Genomic DNA, 22,442 nt, shown 5'->3' on the forward strand with positions numbered 1-22,442 from the left:
CCGAATTGGACTCTACTTTCACCTAAGATTAGCTACAGAAATTTATTCATACGCACAATCTCCCAAAACAAATCGGAAGAGAAAAGAAAAGATAGTCAAAGCAAAGAAAAAGAAAATCTAAGGCTAAATAGGCTCTCAACTTTAGAAAATTTACGGAAGAGTTTCAAAAGAGGGAAGAGTCTTTGAGAGGTAAGGGGGTTTGCCTTGGGACATGAAAGGGTTTCTGATTCCAATTCTAGACTACGCCAACAACCCGTCCTTATTCACCGGAGTAAACTTTTGACTTCTTAGATCTTTTGAGTCTACGGTAGTTAGTTAGAGTTATCAAAATGGCTTAATTTATTAAGTGCTAAATTTTTTAGCGTGTCTCGTTGAACGCTCCACTTCGAGTGTCCCCTCTCTTCCTCGCAAAAGTTTTTTCCTATTCACGACCCTGTAGTTCATCCCTCCTAATTTTCAAGGTATTTATTCCTCCTGATTGACCATTATTCCCTCCCACCCTGCTCGGTTTTGCCCTATTTAATGCTTCAATCAACCCACTACAAATGGGAAAACACATCTACTCTGCATCGTGCTCAACTTGTCCAGCTACCACTATTACCCCTGCATCCTTCCATTGCCCAAGAATACCATACTAAACCCAAAATTTACAAACCCTAACTTAGCTGGGCAGCCATTGTCTAGAGCTCCCTTCATCCATAAATCCGTCTTCCTTCGCTGATTCTTTGCAACACTGGTACGACTGGTTACTCTCGTTTTCCTTTTTTATTTGAAATAAATTTTGTAGCGAACGCCCTTTGATTTTTTCCTAACCTAAATCACTTGAAGGTTTCGCATTATACAATATTTGACACGTACAACCACATATAATTTTTTCATAATTTGTTTTGAAATTTGGATAACATTTCAAATTTTAGTCGAAATATAACAAATTTTTTTTTTTTTGCATATTTAACAATGCAAACAAGCAGTCCAACGCATAATTGGGTTACAAAATATGCTCACATTGTCAAAATTGGATAAAGTACGAGGACCAAATTTGATTTTTTTTTTATAAAAGTATGAGGATCAAAACTTTCACATAGTTTATGAATTTTGACTCAATATATAATATGATTAATGAACTTTTAATTTGTTCAATGTGTTTCCTAAACTTTAGCCCAATGTGTAATATGATCCCTGAACTTTTAATTTATTTATTATGATCCTTGGACTTTTGGCACGTGTTCAAGTTTGTCCTTGAATTATACGAAAATATTCAATATTATTCTTCCATTAATTGAAGTTCAGGGACAATACTAAGCATTTTCATATAACTCAAGGATTAGATTGAACATTCGGAACCACATTGAACAAATTAAAAGTTCCGAGAAGATATTGCACATTAAGCCATAGACTTGTCAAAATGGGTCATAAGCCCATTTCTTAACCCATATATGAGTAAATGGGTCATAAATGGGTATACTCATAATATAAGTGTTAAATGGGTTATAAATAGATCGTAAATATGTCATAAATGAATTTACAACTTATTTAAACTCAACTCATCTCTCTTGCCCTCACTTACCCCGCACTCTTATCTCAATTTAGGTATGAGTTTTTCTAGATTTAGTTAAATGTGGAAGTGTTTTAATAATATAGATATGGATCGGGTATGAGTCATTAAATTTATATTATATAGAAATTGATCAAAACGGGTTAAATGAATCTATTTAACAATTTAGGTATTATACGGAAATGGGTCAAACCCGATCCGATCCACTCATTTGATAGATTTATTGAGCTAAAATTGATAGACCATTTGTATCACTTTCACTTTACGAAAGGCAAAAGTACACCACAAGTGCCATAACTTGTGTACGGCGATCACTTTGGTGCCATAACTTTTTTTCGGATCACTTTGGTGCCAACTTTTTTGAAAAACGATCACTTTAGTGCCAATGCTGACGTGGCTCGTCGGAAATCCGATGTGGCGCTGACACGGCTCGCCGGAGAGGTCCACGGCTTGCCGGAGAGGTCCAGTCAGCATTAAAAACAAAAACGACGCCGTTTAGCCGCTGACGTGTACTTTTTTTTAAAAAAATTATATTATATTATATTAAAAAATTTAAAAAAATTTTTAAAAAAAATTTTGTTTGCGCGGCGAGGGCTCCTCATGCTGCTCTGGGTCGCCACCACCGCCGGAAGGGCCGGCGGTGGTGGGCGAGGGTCGCCGCCCCGGCCGGGCCCAGCGACCCTCGCCGTCGCGACAAGCGACGGCGAGGCGAGACCTCGCCTTTGCGGGCGGCGGGACCTCGCCGTCGCCGGGTCGCGCGGGCGAGGCGCGGCCTCGCCGAGGCGAGGCTAGACCTCGCCGTCGCTGGGTCGCGACGGCGAGGCGAGGCCTCGCCCGAGGCGCGGCCTCGCCCGGCGAAGGTGAGGCTAGACCTTGCCGTCGCTGGGTCGCAACGGCGAGGCGCGGCCTCGCCGGAAAGGTGAGGCGAGACCTCGGCGGGCGAGGCCGCGCCGCCGTCGCGACCCAGGCGACGGCAAGGTCTCGCCCGCTTTCGCCGGGCGAGGCGGGACGCTCGCAGCGAGGCCGACCCGCTGTCGCTCGGGTCGCGACGGCGAGGTCTCGCCTCGCCGACCACTGCGCCCACCACCACCGGCCCTTCCCGGCGGTGGTGGCGACCCAGGCAGCAGCGGCCAGGGCTCCCTCGCCGCTGCTGCAACCTTTGTTTTTTTTTTTTTTTTAATTAATATTATTTTTCTAAAATTAAAAAATTCGAAAAAAAAAGCCACGTGGAAATTACGTGTACAAGTGAGATCATTTTTTTTTAATATAAATGCCACGTCAGCTTTTTGGCCGGAGTCACTAAAGTGATCTATTTTCCTCCGACTTGGCACCAATGTGATCCGAAAAAACGTTATGGCACCAAAGTGATTGCCGAGTTATGGTACTTGTGGTGTACTTTTGCCCTTTACGAAATAAGGGTACGTGGACTGGAATTCTTGCACTTTTCCGTAAAAACCGTAGATCGTTACTTACTTAAAACGCACCCTATAATAATAATGTCGTGGAGAGGATCGACACGGTCAAAGGGACGAGCGTCGTCTGACTGTCGTGGTCGTCACTCCGGTCACGCGCCCCGCTGTAGGCGACGCGAAAGGGGCGAGAACGGACAGACAGACGCCGAACAGGATCGTCGACCTTAATCATCAAATCAGATATTTTTCCTCCTTTGTTTCTATATTCATCTTCCCACGCTCGGTCTCGGTCTCGGTCTCCCCCTCTCTCCCCTTGCCGGCATTGATCGCTTCCCTCTTTCGGGCAACTCCTTCTTCGGGCCTTGGAAGCCCAGAGATGGCGGCGTTGACCTCCAGTCAACTTTCTCGAGCCTCGGTTCGGAGGCATTGATTTCCGCAGCTCCATCGATCTGCTCTTGACCCAATTGTTCGATCTTTCCTCCGCCTTTCGGCTTCGAACCGGAGGAGGAACGGGAACTCGGGTTTTTCGCTGGGGCGCGGTGAGTGGGTCGCGATTTTTCGCTTCTGGGTCTGCGCCTCTTCGACCGATCGTGTTGAGTTTGAACTGTGATGAGTGCTGTTGGGCTCGGATTGCGTTTACTGGAGTCGGCGTTGAGGTCTGCGTGTTGTGGGTACTGGAGAATACGTCAATGCCTCCTGTGATCGTAAGGGCTTCGATTTTGGGACCGGTGCCTCGTGTTTCTGGGTCGCAAATTGGCTGAGAAACGAAATCGGAGTTTCGGCTGATGTATGGTGATCAAGAACGGAGGGAGCCACCATATGACCGTACCCAGTATGTGGTTTCTCCGAAATTATTTATGATGTGTTTCCCTTGATCCGGGAATAGCTTGTTTTTTCGGGCGAAAAGCTTTTCATTGCAATCTTGCACTTGTTTGGATGGGAATGTGCATGGCTTCTTTGTTCTTTCTAGCTGCTTATTGAGCTTTGCATTTGCCATTACGTGCCACTGTCGGTTACGCCCATGTGAACAGCCGGAGCTGATAAACTGTGACGTAGTTTTCGGGGCACATGGGATACTTTCTGAATAGAACCTTATGATAAGAAAGCTTCCTCGCACAAATAACACAAAGGGGTTGGACTGGATATATTGCTCATCTCGTAGTCTATAAATCCAGAGTTGGATCGGCGGGAGAGCTCCTGATTTGATGCTTTCTTTTGATGCAGGGAATCTCTTCTAGAGGAAAATGAGATCAACATCCTTTGTGTACGGCTGTCTCATCTCCGTGTTTGAAATTTGATTGCTTTTTCCCATTTGCTTGCCGCAAAATGACGTTGGACGTGATCACTAATGTGTCATTGGCTCCTGCATCCGAAGCCCTTTCTCAAATGGTGGAGTTCATTGTTGAAGTTGTAGTTGCTTCCAATGATGTTGTCGTTGAGAAGGAAAGTTTTAAGGTACTTTCTACTTACTTGGAAAGGATTGTCCCAGTAATTAAAGAATTGAGTCGGAAAGAAATCAGTAATTCTCAAAGCTTGCACACTGCTATCGAGATTCTTAATAGAGAAGTCAGCAATGCCAAGCGACTTACGAGGGAGTGCAGCAAAAGGAGCAAAGTGTATCTTCTAATGAACTGCCGCAAAATTGTGAAAAGCTTGGAGAACAGCATAAGAGAGATCAGTAGAGGATTAAGCCTCCTCCCGTTGGCATCCATGGATCTCTCTTCTAATATAAGTGAGGACATCAAGATTCTATGTGACAACATGGAGAAGGCGGAGCTTCGGGCTGCTTCAGCTGAGGAAGAGATTCTAGAGAAAATTGAATCTGGAATACAGGATAGGACCGTCGACAGATCCTACGCAAATAATTTGCTGGTTCGTATTGCGGAGGTGGTTGGTGTATCTACTGAGAAGACGTCCCTGAGGAGAGAATTTGATGAGTTCAAGAGTGAGATTGAAAATGCCCAGCTGCGGAAGGATCAGGCAGAAGCGATACAGATGGAGCAGATAATTTCTTTGTTAGAAAGGGCAGATGCTGCTTCATCTCCTAAGGAGAGGGAGATAAAATACTTCACCAAGCGGAAGTCTTTGGGAACTCAACCACTGGAACCTCTCCAGTCATTTTACTGCCCAATCACTCGAGATGTCATGGTGGACCCTGTGGAGACATCATCTGGACATACTTTTGAGCGAAGTGCGATAGAAAAATGGTTTGCAGAAGGGAATAACATGTGTCCTCTCACAATGACTCCTTTAGATGCATCAATTTTACGGCCAAATAAAACTCTGCGACAATCTATCGAAGAATGGAAGGACAGAAACAACATGATTACGATTGCTTCCATAAAAAAGAAGCTTGAGTCAGATGATGAAGAAGAAGTGTTTTGTTGCCTGGAGCAGCTACAGGATCTCTGTGAACAAAGAGATGTGCATCGAGAGTGGGTAATAATGGAGGACTACATACCCATATTGCTCGAACTTCTGCGTTCAAGAGGTCGAGATATTCGAGAAATTAAAAGTCGTGTTCTCGTTATCCTCTGCTTAGTGGCAAGGGATACTGATCATGCTAAGGTACATAAGTCATGTTTTTCTGTATATGGTTAATTGCATGGAAGTAGGAGAAGAAGAGTTCCTCTTTCTAATGCTTTAAAGTCTAGAACACACGTGGGTGCTTACAGGCTGTTGCAATGGCATTGTTCCGATTCCCAGCAACATACTACTGCTACACTTCGGTTTCTCGCATTTATGAAGCTAGATATGCTGTTTGTATACGAAAGTTACTGTCCTTGCTGTTCAATTTCATCAATTTTTAATTAATTCTATCAAGAGAAAAATTCTTTAAAATTTGACTTTGTTGCCAATGAACCAACTAATTGCTCACTACAAATAAGAAACTAAATGATACGTAAAGCTCCACTTGTATCCTAGTTTGGTCTATATTAGCTAGATTATTGTGTCCTCCAAGAGATGACAGTTTGCCACCCTCCTCATTTATAAGATTTACCTCCAAACCAAACATGAGACAGTAATCTTATGGTGGTTTAGTTACTGCAAATTTTCCTTTATATGTTATAGCAAGGGGAGCACCTCTACTGCAGAAACTGTTGCAGAGAATTAGCAGTCTAGCATATCTAGCATATGTAAATGAACGAGTTAACCCTATTATGTTTGCATGGTCTGGATACGTGTTAGGTGATTAATTTCTAGCTACAGCTAATGCTAACATCAATCATATTTGCATATGATGGTTTATGATATAGGAAAGAATTGCGAGTGTCGACAACGCAATTGAAGTCATTGTTGGTTCTCTCGGACGCCGTGAGATGAAGTTAGCTGTAAGATTATTGCTAGAATTATCGAAAGATAGTTCTATAAGAGATCGCCTGGGGAAGGTTCAAGGATGCATACTTCTTTTGGTGACCATGTCAAGGGGTGATGATATTCAAGCTGCAAAAGATGCAGAAGAGCTACTGGATAATCTGTCCTTTTCAGATCAGAATGTTGTGCAGATGGCAAAGGCAAATTACTTCAAGTATTTACTGCAGCGTCTTTCTTCCGGTGATTTCCTCAATTCTGACTGCGTAAATTAAGGTCTTTATGTTAGCATAAGTGATTCTGGGCCCTCTACAAGTCTAAAATATCACTAAAGAAGCAGTTAGCTGTTCTTTTTCATTCCTGGTTAACACAACATCATTTATCTGAACTTGGTTGTATGAAACTAGGATGAGCTTATTTGTAGACAAAAAAATCCTGATCTTGCATATGAATGGACGTTTATTTCAGTGAGCCTGATAGGGGCTTCTGAAGCGGGATTCCTTTTTCTGTAGATTTTGTTCTTTTATCTCATTCAAAAGTTCCGACCCCTCTTCTTAGTACAACAAGGCGGAATTTGTTTTAGTTGAATCTAATTCAAACAGTTCACCTGGCATCACTGCTGGTGTTGTCTTTGAGGGTTATACTTACAGTCTAATCCATTCCAGTGATCTTGGGAGTATATTTTATTGTGGGTTATGAAAATCATTTATGGTGGAAGCTTGCACTACAATAATAAAGTGTGTAATTGCTAATTGAAAACAACTTAGGGAACATACAATTGTTTTTATTGATGTGCATCAACACTCTGGAAGCAAGTCAACACTGCTCATTTAATTTTTTTTTAATCAAATGTGTAAATCGGGTTTGATTGAGCAGTACTGCAAGGTTAATTTGGTAACACAGCTTATGATAGAATGTAAATGCAGGACCGGAGGATGTCAAAATGACCATTGCAACAGCTTTGGCAGAAATGGAGTTGACCGACCACAACAAGGCATCCCTTTATGAGGGTGGAGTGTTGGATCCCCTCCTTCACTTGATTGAACATGTTGACATTCGGGTGAAAGAAGTGGCTATCAAGGCTCTCTACACCCTCTCGACTTTACCAAAAAATGGGCTCCAGATGATAGTAGATGGAGCAGTTGGCCCCTTACTTGATGTTCTCTTTAATCACAGCTCATCATCCTCGAGCTTGCGTGAAACTTTGGCTGCCACAATCATGCAACTTGCTATATCAACCTTGTCTCAAGAGGCAGATCAGACACAGAGCTTGTTGTTGGAATCGGAAGATATTTTCAAGCTCTTTTCATTGACTATATTCTCTGGCCCGAACGTACAAGAGTGCATTCTTCGAACTTTTCATGCCCTGTGTCAATCCCCTTGTGGTACTAATGTCAGGACCAGATTGAGGCAGGTAACATCCTCCGATCTTTGCGATCTCATTCTTCTGTTCCTTTGCAGCAATAATAAGCATAACTGCCTTGTTTGCAGTGAGGTACTTTCATTATGAGTTTCATATATCTTGAGGTCAGTCGTTTTGGATGGTGAGGTTTGTTTAAGTAAGGTGTATCATGTAAAATATGCAATTATCAACAATTCAAAGACAGTCTTTCCAAAATTTCACGAAAGCTTCTACATTGAAAGGAAAAAGGTCAAAATCCTCTGTAATGGCTTTTGCATGGTTGCAACTTGCAAAATTTACGACCGACCTAGTAACTTGTGACAAGAAAGAACTGATATAGTTCAATGTCTAGATACTAATGCTCCCACCTTTGGAGGAACTGCATGGTCGATATTTACCTAGCAAATCATGGTTTTTTATGCTGATCCAACAGTGGAGAAACTGTCGCATGCAAACTTTGTTATCTGAATGATACTTATGTTTTTCTATCTTAAGTCAAAATTACACGATATTTAATGTTGGTCTCACTCTTGCTGCATTTTCTCTCTACATCTACTTGTAATACTGGTGATCTACTCCACATGCAGTGCTCTGTTTTTCAAGCATTGGTTCAGCTATGTGAGCTTGATAGGCTAAACGTCCGAGCAAATGCTGTAAAGCTTCTCTATTTTTTGGTTGATGAAAGTGATGAGGCAATCATCACAGAGCATGTGGGAGAAAGGTGCGTCGAGACGTTGCTTAAGATCATCAGAACTTCCAATGATGATGAGGAGGTTGCTTCTGCAGTTGGGATAATCGCCATGCTACCAGAGGAGCCTCAATTCACTGAATTGCTTCAGGATAAAGGAGCTTTCCCCGCTATTCTCAACTTACTGCAGATCTCTAGGCAGAACAATTCTCAAAAGAGTAAATTAGTGGAAAATGCTGTCAGAGCTATTTGTCGTTTCACTGTACCTACTAACCAGGAAATGCAAAAGAGGGCAGCTAAAGAGGGGCTTATTCCATTGCTGGTGCAGTTGTTAAAATTTGGAACTAGTTTGACGAAAAGGCGTGCCTCCTTGTGTCTTGCTCAGTTCTCATGCAGCTCATCTCAATTGAGCAGGGCAATACCGAAACGTAGAGGATTCTTGTGCTTCTCAGCTCCTATGGAATCTGGTTGCTCAATTCATGGAGGAATCTGTTCAGTGGAATCATCATTTTGCCTCATCGAAGCTAATGCTGTGGAACCTCTTGTGGGGGTCCTCGATGAGGCAGATCTCGAAGCCTGTGAGGCTTCTTTAGATGCATTATTGACATTAATTGAGGGCCAAAAACTGCAAAGTGGCAGTAAGGTTCTTGTGGAAGCAAATGTGATTCCTCCAATGATAAAGTTTCTTGTTTCCTCTTCCTCTAGTTTGCAGGAGAAATCATTAGAGGCGTTGGAAAGGATTTTCCGGTTGCCAGAACTCAAACTGAGGTATGGACCATTGGCACAAATGCCCCTAGTTGACTTGACACAGCGCGGAAGCAGCAGAATGAAATCTTTAGCTGCCAAAATACTTGCTCACTTAAACGTGCTTCCTGATCAGTCTTCTTATTTTTAAATGACTTGAGTCTCGGCTGTTTCAAGTGCATAGCTGCTTTCACGAGCCATCAAATTGATGACTGAGAGTGGACGTAATCCTTTTTTTTTGTGAAGTCTAAGATGACCGGCAGCATAATCTTGAATGTTTTGCTCAAGAGGATGTATATATGGTCATGAATTTCAGCGATTATTGTGATCTTCAAGAATCACTGCCATTTGGATGTGAAGTCCTAGGTGCGATTGGAGCTCTCAGTATTCAATCTGTTTGAAGTTGCAGAGTGTTACTGGCTGAAGTGGAACTGCTGTGCTAAACCCTGTACCAATTATCTTGAGACTAGTTAGATTGTAAGGAAACAAAACCAGCGGATCACTAATTGGTAAGTTAGCCAGAAATCAGTCAGACATATAGAATAGATTAATTCTTTGTTGTATAGAATTCTTTTCTTGACAATTGCAGCGCGCTTTGGTCAATGCTTAAATTCTTTGATGGGGCACGACTTTTAACTTGTGTGGCAAATATTAGACAGGTTGTGCTTGTCTGTGAGAAGTTTGACGGATGTGAAAGCCTGTATTAGCAAGTTATTGTCACCAAGCTGTTTATAAGGTGACCGATGCAGGCCCTGTCGTAGCCGAGCTTGAAGTCAGAACTACGATCAGTTGTCCGATGCGATGTCCGAGCTGGCACGGCATGGCTTATGACAGAAGAGGAGTCAAAACTGATTGTGCGACAGATAGGAAGAAAGTCCTTTCATGGTAAATATAATTGCCATCATTTCATGGTTATATGGGTATTCTTAATTTGTATAATAAAGATTATTGTGTTGTATCATTTCAAGATCGTCGACGTTGTGATTGGCAAAATGGAGTTGGCAGCTGTAGATTTGCTTTGAAATGGTTGGCAGCTGTAGATTTGCTTTCATGGATTTTGAGAAAGTATTTCCAAACTAATCCAAATCAGTTCCACTTGGACACTCAGCTTTTGCACATTCGATTGTCCAAATCATGATTACAACCCACTTGGTGAGGATCGAGACGCATGCAATGATGCGATCAAAAATGAAATGAAGTGAAGAGCCTTAGCAAATAGAGACGAACAAGTAGATTTTTTTTATTTATTGTTTTTATTTCAAATTTATTCCCTAGCTACTTATTTATTTTGGTAAAAAAATAATTTACTGATGTACATAAATAGATTTATGTTCTTTTTCTGTTTCGGAAAACAAATAGACAGAAATACATAGAAACGAAAATGTTACTAAATGGGTCTTACTTTGCCGTGTCGTAACATCTTTTATAAGACTTTTTTTTAATTTAGGAAGTATGATAGGAATTTCTCGGAATTAACCATCACAAGTAAAGTGATCACAAAAGCGCGAAGGGCATTGGCTTCGAGATTTGATTTTTCAAGGAAGATCTCTTCATGTCACTGTAACGATATTTGCGTACTTTTGCCACGTCATCTAACATATGATTCGAATGCTTTGCCATGTTATCGTCTGACATTTGTATGTTTTTACCACATTTTCGTTATGTCATGTGCTTTGTCATGTCATCATTATGTCATGCGGCTTATCTTGTAATCATTATGACATCTATATGAATTTATATTGTCAAAATGCTGCATGTCATTGTATACATATTTATATATCATCATTATGTCACGTTGTCGTCATGTCAATCGTTCCACATTTCATGTTTCGTCGTGCATTTATTTCAAAAATAGACACAAGCACATACTCATGGAGTCATGCCATTTTGTGAAAAATGGGGGTGATAATCAATGGCAGCACTGAATATCGAACTAGGCGACTTGTCATTTTAACACCCTCCAAAAAATCAGGCATTGTGCTCGAAAAACCAAATAATAAGCGGAAATCAAGCTTCATTGATAGGATTATGCTACTGAAGGAGAGTTGTGGGGATGCTAACTCTTCCCCACCATACAACCAAGTCCCCGGACCGATGATCCCTAGTTTACGCAATAGGCCAATAGCTTAGCCTAGGTGGAAACTTCCCGTGAAATAGCACAACTGGAGTGAAGTAACAACTAAAGAGCAGACATTGCCATTGATACGTGTGAGGAAGTCGCAATGGCGGACCCCAGTTCACATAATCCCAAACCAGGGACGTTGTGCTGTTATTCTGAAAAATACAAGTTCCTGAACATTAACATTCCGCATTGTTAATCCACGATACAGGCAAGAAGAGTCGCCAGATTCACAGGCGAGGTGCCACCCGAGGACGGTCCCACTCAGTCATGATATGGTCGCGGGTGATCTCCTTCAACGAGCGGCATCCGCTCAATGCCATAGTCAGCTCAAACTCATCGTGGAGCATTTGAAGCACTTTCTTCACACCAGCTTCGCCTTCGGCCGCCAATGAGAACAGGACAGGCCTTCCAATCTGTTAGACAAGGCGAAATCACCTTAGTTTCTCTGTTAGCCTTTGCTAATGATCAATAAATTCGGCTTCATTCTGTATCTATCAAGTGTTGAATCCCCAGGATCATTAAAGCCTACAGATATTTGGACTGGAATTTCAAATTGACGAAGATATGGCAATACCAATATTAGTTTACTAGTATTGAATAGAAATCGAAGTGGGGTGTCAATGACCCATGTAAAAGGAAGAAAAATTACTTTCCAACACGATTATTATTATTATTTTTTTGATGACCCAGGGAACCCCCGCACGGCCGACAGCCGGGAGGTAAACCCTGGGGGCGACACGTGTTAGCCACCACACACGTGCACCGGTTAAGTCACCCTGCGGCACCCGGGATTCGAACACTCAACCTTTTGCGAGAGGAAGAGTGCACGCTCCAGCAGCGCCACCCAGGCGGGTGGTTCCAACACGATTATTACTCCTCTTTTATTCCACTCCTCGTCTTATGCGTAGATACTATAGGAACATGAGTGCTCTCTCACTTTTTGCATGAATGTAGATTGTTGTAATAGGCCATATAGCCATCATCTATGGGCAAGAACTGATGCAATCAAGTCTGAGTACTCACAAATACCCCAGATGCTCCAAGAGCCAATGCCTTGAAGACATCGGTTCCACGGCGAACCCCACCATCCAGGAAAACTGGAATTTTTCCTTGTGCAGCTTTTACAACCTGCAAATCACATCAACCAATTCATTGCCCGGCAACCGCGATAAAGAAAATTGGTAATTAGAAAATGCATCCGGTAGACGGATAGAATGTAGCCTATGATGACAGCTGTTAATATCAGTCAAGTCAGCCTGTTCAGTACTTGCGATTTTCTAGGACGGAAACTTAATGATATGGACAGAATCCTCTAGCTCAAAAGTTTTCAAGCTTTTCTATGGAAAAATAGTAGGAAAATCAAAATATAACTTTCACATCACGAACGAACCTCTTCCAGCGCCATGATGGTTGCGGGTACATAATCAAGTTGCCGAGCTCCATGGTTGGACACTATGATTCCAGCAGCTCCAGCTTGAATAGCTAGCCTGGCTGCAATTTTAACAGAAAAGCGTAGTCAGGGGTGAGAAACATAGAGGTCATAAAACGGATGAAGGTTTTCTCCAAGTGGGCGAGGTATCCTCACTATCTTCAGCAGTTAGTACGCCCTTCACTAGAATTGGCAGTGTAGTGATTGTTTGAAGCCACTTGACATCCTGTACACCAAAAAGAAGCAGTTTTTAATATTTCCGATCAATACAATTCTGTGGACGATAATATTTAGGTAAATTACATCACCTTCCAGCTTAGAGATCGGTCCCCCTGTTCAGCAGCGTAAGTGGTCAGACCTGAGTCATTTGTCTGCAAGGTTAGGAGGTGAAGCAGTTAGAAACACGCTTGAAGAGAGAGAGAGAGAGAGAGAGAGAGAGAGAGAGAGAGAGAGAGTACCCTATCCACTTTTCCAATATCCAAACCCTCAAAATTCTTGAGTGTGAGATATGGAGGCAAAACAAATCTGCAGAAGAATGCATCAGAACGGAAAGACTGATAATTTTCAATGAGGCACACCAGAAGCAATTCATCTTATGTTCACCTCATAATGGATTTAAGTAATTCCACCACCAAACACAGAAAAATGATGACTGCAAAAGGCAGCTAGAGCATCCTACTTATCATTCCTACAATCCATGTATGTGCTACTTTCATTTAGGATGGGTTATTCAATGAGTTCCCACCTATTCTTGATGTCAGCTTCCCTGCGACCAACCCTCGGTGTGTCCACGGTAAGGGCAATTGCTTTGAAACCAGCTCTTTCAGCTCTCCTCACAAGTTGTGCAACAACATTTCTGTCTTTTAACACCTAAATGCATTAGGCAGTGCATCAGTGTTCAATTGATAAACAGGGTTTCTCAAAAATATCATGAGAAAAATTTCGCTCTCAAGATGTCAACAGATTTTCTTGGTTCAATCTGAAAAGTTCACATATGATAACAAAGCTGGAAAGAAATAGAACAAAGAAAGCACGTTCGGAGCAGATAATGACCAAAAAGGAAGAAAGAAAACAGTTTCTGCAAGGAGATGACGTGCAGGCACAGTATAAATAACAACATTTGACCTTCTAGATTAGGTTGTTCCTAGAGTAAATAAATTAGATGTACACTTTACACTAATAAAATAACAAATGACAAACACGTTCAAAAGACTAAATAAATGGCCAACAGCAAAAAATAACAGATAAACAGAGTGTAAGATAAAGTGTGAGATTTAATCTGTTAAACTCACGTAAAGCTGGAAGAAGCGAATTCCAGGTCCTGTTGAAGCAACCTCATCCACACTTGATGTACCCCATGAGGAAAGAATCTGTAATAACAATCGATAAAAGGAGTGAGGCATATATACACGGCACTGATTGTTGAAAGAATGACTCCTTAAGGGGCGCATTGCCTACGTAGTCTGGATCGATATCAACAAAATCAACTAAATTACAAAATATGAAAGAGGGTGAAGAAGCAAATCAAAAGTACCATAATCGTCCCTGCTGCTGATGCAGCTCTAGCAGTTGCATATTCTCCTGCAGAAAAGAAGCACGCCTATTAAATAATTGCAGTTGTTAGTCACGAAAAAGGTCAAATACGCCAAGAGTAAAAAAACCGAATCAATAATCTCTAACTTCAAATCTCGTTGAGTAAGTGGTAATTCCAAGATAGTTTCTTTGCTTCTTTTTTCTTTTCTGGTCATAAACCATCATACATGCACCAGGTTGTTGAAGATGTTCAGGCAGAAATTTCAGAAGTAAAGATTATCGTTTCCTAATGGACCAACAGTCTTCACATCCATGTCAGGGTCTGTCTTGAAGGAAAGTATGACAAAATTATTATTTTTAATGGCTATTCTGGGCAAATTTTTACTGTATGTCCTTAATTTCTATTATGAGTTCTACCGGTCAGCGAGAAACAGTCATCTCACCTTTTTACCTTTCAAGGGATCAGTGATCAAGGTGTACCGTATTTTCCTTGTAATAATGAGCAAGAAAATGAGAAGGAGTCACGCTATTTAAAACTGATTCGAGGGAAACCATCAAGGGAAATCTCAACACATCAGAAGTATCCCGTCCAACTTCCATGGGCAACAAGATGAAATGGACTTACTCTAAGTAAACTTTACTGAAGCAGTTGCTAATTATTATCATAATTAGTTAATGGTATACTAAAGTTCCTTGCTATGTAGATAATGGGGATTAGTTATGTCAATATAAATACAAATTGCAAACAACAATTAATCATGTTGTATGTGAAATCCTAATTATAAACTGCGACTGTGGTATTATGCATGATCCAGATACACTAGCGTAAAGCAGCCTTTGGAAGTTAAACACGAGCTCAGAATTTTTAGATATAACACAGCAAATGGATAGTTAATCTAACATCTGTAGTCAATGTTAGTCGTCTGCATACTGTTAACTACAAGCGCACACATATAGATTAATACACATATTAAGAGATGCAAACGCAGATTTGTTTAGATATAGCATTAGTATGATACATTCACCAAGTCTCTTCCAATTGAAGGTGCAATCTATGGACACAGTGGCAGTAAGATCGTGCAAATACAAGAATCTGTGTGCATACCCAACATAACTTTCATTATCAAGCCCTAGCAGAGTAACAGATGCATTTACATACAGATGCAGGGCACCCACAAAAAAAATCATGTATTGAAATGGTAAGCATCTCCTCAGGTGGAAGGAAGGAGCTAATGCAAGCATGGATCTGTACCATCAGGATGTGCCATCTTTTGCATTGCTGTGGGAGCAATCATGATAGGCATCGAGATTTTGAATCCCAAAACTGTTGTTGTCATGTCTATATGGCTTACATCTACAAGAATCCGAGGCCGAAACCTGTATAGTTAAACACCATTCAAGGAAAAAACATGTCAATATTTGTCTCGGGCATAAAACCAATAATATCACCATAGACACCAGTTCATCAAATTAAATGGACTGTGAAAGAAAGAAGTCAGGAATGACATGAGTTTAAATAAACCGAATAGTGAAAGATCCGCCTACAAAATCCTTGAAAACGCATTTCGGTTTTCCTTGAGAGTCCACTGGTCTTCAGCACCGGACGCATAGTAGTCATACACCATCTTGGGCAGCTTCTTCTTCGCGATTTCCTCATACTCCATCACATTAGTGATCTCCATCTTCTCAGCAGGAGTTGTTCTGTTCTCGTGGATTTTGAGAAAGTAGTTCAGAACTAATCCTCGGTCCAAGATGATTTCGACACTAGATTCATTAGTTGAACAGTATTGTCATTTAAATACTAGAACGATTCCTTTAGCAGAAAAGTATAGAGAATCAGAATTTGGGTTTCTGTTCACCCACACCTGGAATCGGCATATACAAATTAAAGGAACGACTATATTATACTCGCTGAAAAAAAACTCAGTTCTCCTAGACACTCATCTTTTGCACATTCAATCGATCACAGTGTACCTCTCCCCAGTTTGACCAATTTAAAAACTTTAAACATCATCCAAATCATGATCACAACCCACTTGGCGACCATATCAAAACGAAACGAAGTAAAGAGCCTCAGAGCAAACAGAGACGAACACGAAGGACGAGCATCATCAAAGTGCTTCTTCCGACAATGAGTGTATGTCAGCAAAAACATCAGCAAACGACAGAACGCCGTGGCTAAATTGCAGAACCGAAGCTCGAACTCGAGCGAAACGCTCTCGGGCTTGAAGGGTGACAGGAACAACCCGGTTTCGCCATGGCAGGTGGGATCGAGCAGAATTGCAGGATCAAACTACGAACGAGAGAGCGGGATGATGAGCAGACCTGGGGTTTTCTGAACTCGAGCGAAAGGGAACGACAGAGACTTCGGAGGAGCTCGCGAATAATGGAGACAGAGCGACAGACACGACTCTGTTTTTTTTTTGGTCGAGAGACACTACTCTGTTTACGTAGTCGAAACAAACAAAAGAAGGAAGAGAGAGAGAGAGAGAGAGAGAGAGATTAAAGAATGGGCTAAGAGACAAGAAGGGGTCAAGCATGCCGAATCTGAGCGAGAAGCGCCGGTCAAATTACGAAATAGTTTTATTGGCCACTACAATAACAATGTTTTAGATTATATCCAACGGAAATTCATAATTTTTGGAAGAAAGAATGAAAAATATTTTCTTAAGAAATGATTGCTTTAATTCATCCGAAATAATTAATTTATGAAAAATATTTTCATTACCAACAATAATTTATGTTCAAATATTGTTACAGACGATAAAAATATTTTTTGTTCATTTATTTCTGTAAAAACAACAAGAGCTCAATTTTAAGAAAATGTTTACTACATAATTTATTTTTATCGAAACAAATGAATCCTAAAAGATGCATTTTACTGCTTAAATTTGAATCTTGTTACTGTGATTTAAGCCATATCAATCATGCGCTATTGTCAAAGAATGCAAAAGTGCAATTTTTTTCTTTGAGATTTGAGTGGGCTAGTTCTCCACCCATTTGTATATATCATGTGATCGAATTATCTTTCAATCACGAGATTTGATTTGGCATCCGTTAACATTACACCTCCCTCCGTACAATCTTCTCTGAGTGTTGCCTCTGAATATGACATCTAAAATTGTAGATTGTTAGAATTGAACTCTCCAAGGTTTTAATTATTACTTTGTATGACAATCCGTACAATGCGTTTGTAATGTTTGGTGTATATATAATTACGAGAGGTTGATCATTTTCCTTGCGACGAGCACTTGTGTTGCATTCTCCACTATGTTGGCTTGCAACTAGGATGTTGGGCTTGCCTCATTCAAAGCGTAATCAATATCAAGAGTTTTGTTCAATAAATAAAAAACCAAATATGAGCTTTAATGAGTTTTAATGTTGAAAAGTGACAATTATTGTAACAGTCTGAATTTTCGATCATTTTCCCGGGATTTAGGAAATGAATATTGATCAATGCACTATAGTGAGATCTTACCCGGAAATGCGCATTCACGGGATGCTAACCTTAGGGGTAAGGCAAGTACGGGATTAAGTTCACACGACCAAAGAACTCGACCTTGGTTCGAGCTTCAACCATATCGATTGACGAGGGAATGTTTTGAGCCAACCGAGACCGGTCTATTTGATTGATCGTGCCCGAAGAGCACTAGTGACAGACCCTCGCAATTATATGACAATCGAGGTCGCCTTGGCTCGAGCAAACTTAAACGTGATTTGACTTAGTGTCGGTCACGGGTCGAGAGCGCGTAATCCCAATGAGCCACCCGTTAGCCTGAGATAAACTAAAGTCGCGATTGTTAGATCTTAGTCATTTCTTGGAATTCGGGCCCGGGAATCGAGAATTTTGAAAGTGACAATTTTGGACGGCCGATGACGTTTTTGGCTTGGCCAACCTTGGGGCCATCCATTTCTGCAAATAAAATGGATTTCGGTTCGGGACCGAAAAAATTACGATTTTGCCCCTGTGGACACCGATGTTGGATTTTGAGGCCGTTTGAGGTTATTTTTCGAGGCCGATGCCATTTTTGGGTGGCCACGCATATCTGGAGTGGTTTCGGACGAAAATTGGAATTTTGGCTCGGAAGTGAAAAATAATATTATTTTATTCCCAGAACTTTGCAGTCGATTTTCGAGGGCTTAAGAGGCTATTTTCACGAATCCGACGCCATATTATGTTGGCCACTCACATTTTTGGTTAGTACGGTCGAAAAATGGAATTTCGGCCCGAGGTGAAAAAATTACTGTTTTGCCCTTGGACCCGGTACTGGGTATTCCGAATTTTGGACTGGAGAATTGGGAATTATTAAATTAGAATTTCAGCTGCATTATTGGACTTTGGACATTTTTGCCCTTCAATTATTGGATAGAGACAAATAAGGGCCGTCGGATCAAGGGCAAAATGGGAAATCGCGTAGGATTGCGATACGTGGCACCCTCTAGTCCCCCATTTTTGACCAGCTGACCCTCCTCTCTCTCTCTTCCTCCCCATTCTGGCCGAACCCCCACGATCAGCTTTTCTTTCTCTCTCTCTCTCTCTCTCTCTCTCTCTCTCTCTCTCTCACTCTCTTCATCTTCATTTCCTCCCATCACCGCGGTCTTCTTTCTGGCTTCTTTGTTCCGCCCGTTTCAGCCTCCAATCCAGCCCGTTCGTCTCGCCTTTCTTATGTAAGTGACCTCCCCAAATGTCGCCTAGGACCTCGGGTATTGTTAGGCTTGTTTAGGGCTCGGTTTAGGGTGAGTTTAGTGGCTGGTTTGCTCGGTGGTGTGTGTTGGCTGATTTCCAGTTAGTTTGCTGCTGCGTCGCTGGTTTTTGTTATTTTTACTGTGACTTGTGGGGCCCGAATTTGAGGAGGGTTTCTTCATGAAAGTTTCCAAAATCTTGAAGTATAGCATATTTTAATTTGGGAATTTTTGGAAATCATTTGATGCCATTCGGAAGTCCATCTTTGGACCGAAATAAAACTGCCCGATTTACTGTTCACCCGACCTTCGGGTCTGTTCGAATTTTTATAGATTTTTCCAGGCCTATTTTCAAAATACTTCCTTCACAAAAGTTGTTGGGGACATTTGTATCTATAACATATAAAAATTTCAAAGCTTTTCAAGGTGATCTGGATGTTGAAATAAATGTATTTTGAGGACAAAACGGTCTGTTTGAGCGAACTGATTTTGGTCTGACTTCGAGGGACAAAAAGGCATGGTTGTAGATTGAACCGGATTTTGTGTTCTTCATAAGAAATGTTGATCAAGATGTTTTTTTTATGACATATCCAAAATTTAGAATTTTTGGAGTTCGTTTACTATTTATTTTATTGGGATTTCGGTCACTGTGTAAACTGCCCAGTTTTGACCCGATTTTACATATTCTCGGTTTTTCTCTCTCTCGAGAATTATTCGGTGTTATCATGGCATTTTGACGGGTAGTTTGATGCTTGAATGAGCTCGTATGTGTGATTGTGTGGCTGTGAGGTGTGGTGGCGTGATTGCGCATTGAGTTTGCGTGCCAAGCTTGGGTGTTTGTGTGGTGTTCGCGTGACGAGGTTGTGTAAATGTGAAATGTGTGTGAAGTGTGTATGTTTGGCAGTGTGTTTGTGTGGTGGCGTGGTACGTGTAGAGAGTGTGGAACGAAGGTTCGGATGTGTAGGATTGATTGGAAAAAGGTCCGTCCTGAGGCATGTACGTTTACGCGGGACGATGCCGTCCCTGACGAGGTGACGATGCCCGGCCCGACGGGGTGTCGATGCCTGACGTGGTCAGAAGACCGTTGGCCTGATGCGTTTTACGCGGGCGCGGTAGAAGGAAAGTGTGTGTAGGATTCCGTCCTAAGGCGTGTACGTTTACGCGGGACGATGCCGTCCCTGACGAGGGGACGATGCTCGGCCCGACGGGGTGATGATGCCTGACGAGGTCAGAAGACCGTTGGCCTGATGCGTTTTACGCGGGCGCGGTAGTGGTGGAAAGGCCGAGAATGAGCAAGAATTGGCGGGACGAGTGAAATTAAGAAAGTGGCGTGTGGTGTGAGTTGGTGTGCGAGTGTGTTTGTATTGCGTGGTGTGATGCTCGATTATGGGGTAAAAACTACTAGGCATGGTATGGGACGTGCCCAAGTGGGTTTTGCTCTATAATCGGGCAGCGCAGCGGTGATGATGTATTTACGTGGCATACGGCTGTGTGGTTGACTAACGTGCGGGGACGTGCGTGAGGAATTCCAGGTAGAGTCGCATGTGATTGTTAGTTTGACTGATCATTGTGTGTTATGTGTGTTTTCGTCTGGCGGTACGTGAGTGCCTACGTGGGGTTTGGGGTTGTACACTTATTGAGATTCGTCTCACGGTTGTATAACCGCCACTTTTAGACCCCTAGCCTTAGACCCGGGAAGTTTGCCTCCTCTTTTTGGAAGTTCGAGGAACCGCCTTTGGTGCCTGGTGAAATTGCAGGTGAGTGTCCGGAGGCTCAAACCCGAAGAATCAGAAGCAGAGCGGAAGGGCGACCAGTAGGCTTTCCCTAGGATATTTTAGGGGTTGTGTAAATCGGGTTGACCCATAGGGAAGTTAAGTTAACCAGACCTTGATCTTTTGTTAAAACGGTGGCGGTGTATGTTCGTCTGTATTTATGTCTGTAATATGATGTTTGTATGTTTGGTGCTGTATGAAGATGTTGTTGTTTGATTGTTGTGGTGTTCTACCCCGTTGTCGTCATCTTTTTGTCCGGGGTTTTTATATCCGCTTCCGCATGTGGCTCTGATGTTTGGATTGGGTCGGCGACGTTCCTGGGACGTCGCATCATTTCGACCGGAGCAGGGGATGTCGCGAGCTCGTAGGGGTTCGGGGCGTGACAATTATAAAAGTTCCCAACATTCCCCATCACTCTTGCTAAGTATTTATTTAGAAGATTTTATTACTTTCTATCCATATGCATATTGCACTAGACACATAGAATTTACCTAGAATGTACATGCCAAATAACCAACAAAATTTCTTTTCTTTTCTTCTCATTGGCGAATAAGTTATGTGAAAAATTGGAGACATGCATATGGATGATTGAGTGAACCGTTTATGGCTTTGAAGCGGTATGATTACAAAAATTAGATGGGAAAATTATACAAACAGTTCATGAACTTTAGCCCATGTGCAATGTGGTCCTTGAACTTTTGATTTATTCAATGTAGTCCCTAAACTTTAGCTTAATGTTCAATGTGCTTTCTGAACTTTTTGGTACATATATAATTTAGTCCTTGAAACTATATGAAAATATTCAATGTAGTCCCTGAACTTGAATTAATAAAAGGACTATATTGTGTTAGTGGTCTGCCCTAGGAATCAATCAAGGTTGATACTCTAATATTAGTTGTGGATTAGGTTGCGTCGGAAAATCGACCTTCACTATACTTAGGTAGTCATAATGTCTTGTTAGAGACCGCTTATGACTTATGGGCCAAAAAGGATTTTGAGCACACCGCTAATGTTTAGTGAACCTACAGGGTCGCACACAAAAGCGAACTGAGTTAATATTTTCTGTGCGCTGGGATCTACTTTAGATTTTAATTTATTCTTCTATTCAACTTATCTACACAGTCGTGCGTGTTATGAGATAACGATTAAATGTACGATTGAAAGTGGATGGTTTGGCGGGCCCAAATCGCCTGGCCCACTTCTTTTAATTCCGCTGGATAATGAGGCTGTATAAATAGATAGATAATCATTCTCTGTCTAGGGTTTTTTTGACAGAGTATCGAAAATCAAAAGGTGTTGAAGAAAAGGAACTTCAAGATCTTTAGCTAGCACTTGGATCGTTGGAAACTTCTGTTCGCGTGTGTGGATACCGGTAGAGGCGCAACACTTGGGGCTCTAATCCAGACACAATCTGTAACATCCTGAATTTTGACTCATTTCCGGGATCAATGAAATAGATATTATTTCTCATTTAATTTAGTAAGTCTCGCCCGGAATTGATCAATCGCGGGATACTAACCAAAAGGGAATGACTAATTAGGAAAACGGTACGTGAACCAGGGACCCGATTGCGAATTGGGCACCGATTCCGAGAAACGACGAGGAAATATTTTGGGCCAATGTGGGCCGATCCTAGGAAGGTGATGGATTTAGTTTGGCCAATGACGTATGATCAGATCGCGGGTGATTACGCATGACCGAGAGTACGCGTGGCGAACAAATCTCGAACTTAAACCGAAAGATCGCGACCTCCGGAACTAGTGATAATTCCTTGCGTTCTCCTGGTAATC

The 22,442-nt window shown here is 41.8% G+C and overlaps 2 protein-coding genes across 6 annotated transcripts; one reads left to right on the forward strand and one right to left on the reverse strand.

Moving 5' to 3' along the window:
• Positions 1 to 3,086: 3,086 nt before the first annotated feature.
• LOC115665749 (U-box domain-containing protein 43-like) lies at positions 3,087 to 9,740 on the forward strand. Of its 3 annotated transcripts, XM_056302543.1 has the most exons (7): positions 3,087 to 3,799; positions 4,192 to 4,231; positions 4,343 to 4,422; positions 4,530 to 5,535; positions 6,225 to 6,522; positions 7,206 to 7,693; positions 8,269 to 9,740. In XM_056302543.1, exons 3-7 carry the CDS (start codon positions 4,391 to 4,393, stop codon positions 9,262 to 9,264), a joined length of 2,820 nt encoding a protein of 939 aa, XP_056158518.1. In that variant the 5' UTR covers positions 3,087 to 3,799; positions 4,192 to 4,231; positions 4,343 to 4,390; the 3' UTR covers positions 9,265 to 9,740. The 3 variants fall into 3 exon arrangements, with proteins under 3 accessions (XP_056158518.1, XP_056158517.1, XP_056158516.1); XM_056302542.1 differs by having other exon boundaries at positions 4,343 to 5,535; XM_056302541.1 differs by having other exon boundaries at positions 4,192 to 5,535.
• A 1,546-nt stretch (positions 9,741 to 11,286) lies between these two features.
• On the reverse strand, positions 11,287 to 16,613 carry LOC115668501 (glycolate oxidase-like). 3 transcript variants are annotated; one of them, XM_056302672.1, is made up of 12 exons: positions 16,523 to 16,613; positions 15,743 to 15,898; positions 15,450 to 15,574; positions 14,199 to 14,245; positions 13,957 to 14,034; positions 13,410 to 13,534; positions 13,123 to 13,189; positions 12,973 to 13,035; positions 12,821 to 12,890; positions 12,626 to 12,726; positions 12,259 to 12,363; positions 11,287 to 11,648 (listed from the first exon to the last, which is right to left on the reverse strand). In XM_056302672.1, exons 2-12 carry the CDS (start codon positions 15,877 to 15,879, stop codon positions 11,463 to 11,465), a joined length of 1,104 nt encoding a protein of 367 aa, XP_056158647.1. In that variant the 5' UTR covers positions 15,880 to 15,898; positions 16,523 to 16,613; the 3' UTR covers positions 11,287 to 11,462. The 3 variants fall into 3 exon arrangements, with proteins under 3 accessions (XP_056158647.1, XP_056158646.1, XP_056158648.1); XM_056302671.1 differs by lacking the exon at positions 16,523 to 16,613 and adding an exon at positions 16,292 to 16,481; XM_056302673.1 differs by lacking the exon at positions 16,523 to 16,613 and having other exon boundaries at positions 15,739 to 15,854.
• Positions 16,614 to 22,442: the final 5,829 nt, after the last annotated feature.

Source organism: Syzygium oleosum, unplaced genomic scaffold, assembly GCF_021117445.2.
Source record: "Syzygium oleosum isolate NSW1041296 unplaced genomic scaffold, Sole_v2.1 Sole_v2.24, whole genome shotgun sequence".
Lineage (NCBI taxonomy): Eukaryota > Viridiplantae > Streptophyta > Magnoliopsida > Myrtales > Myrtaceae > Syzygium > Syzygium oleosum.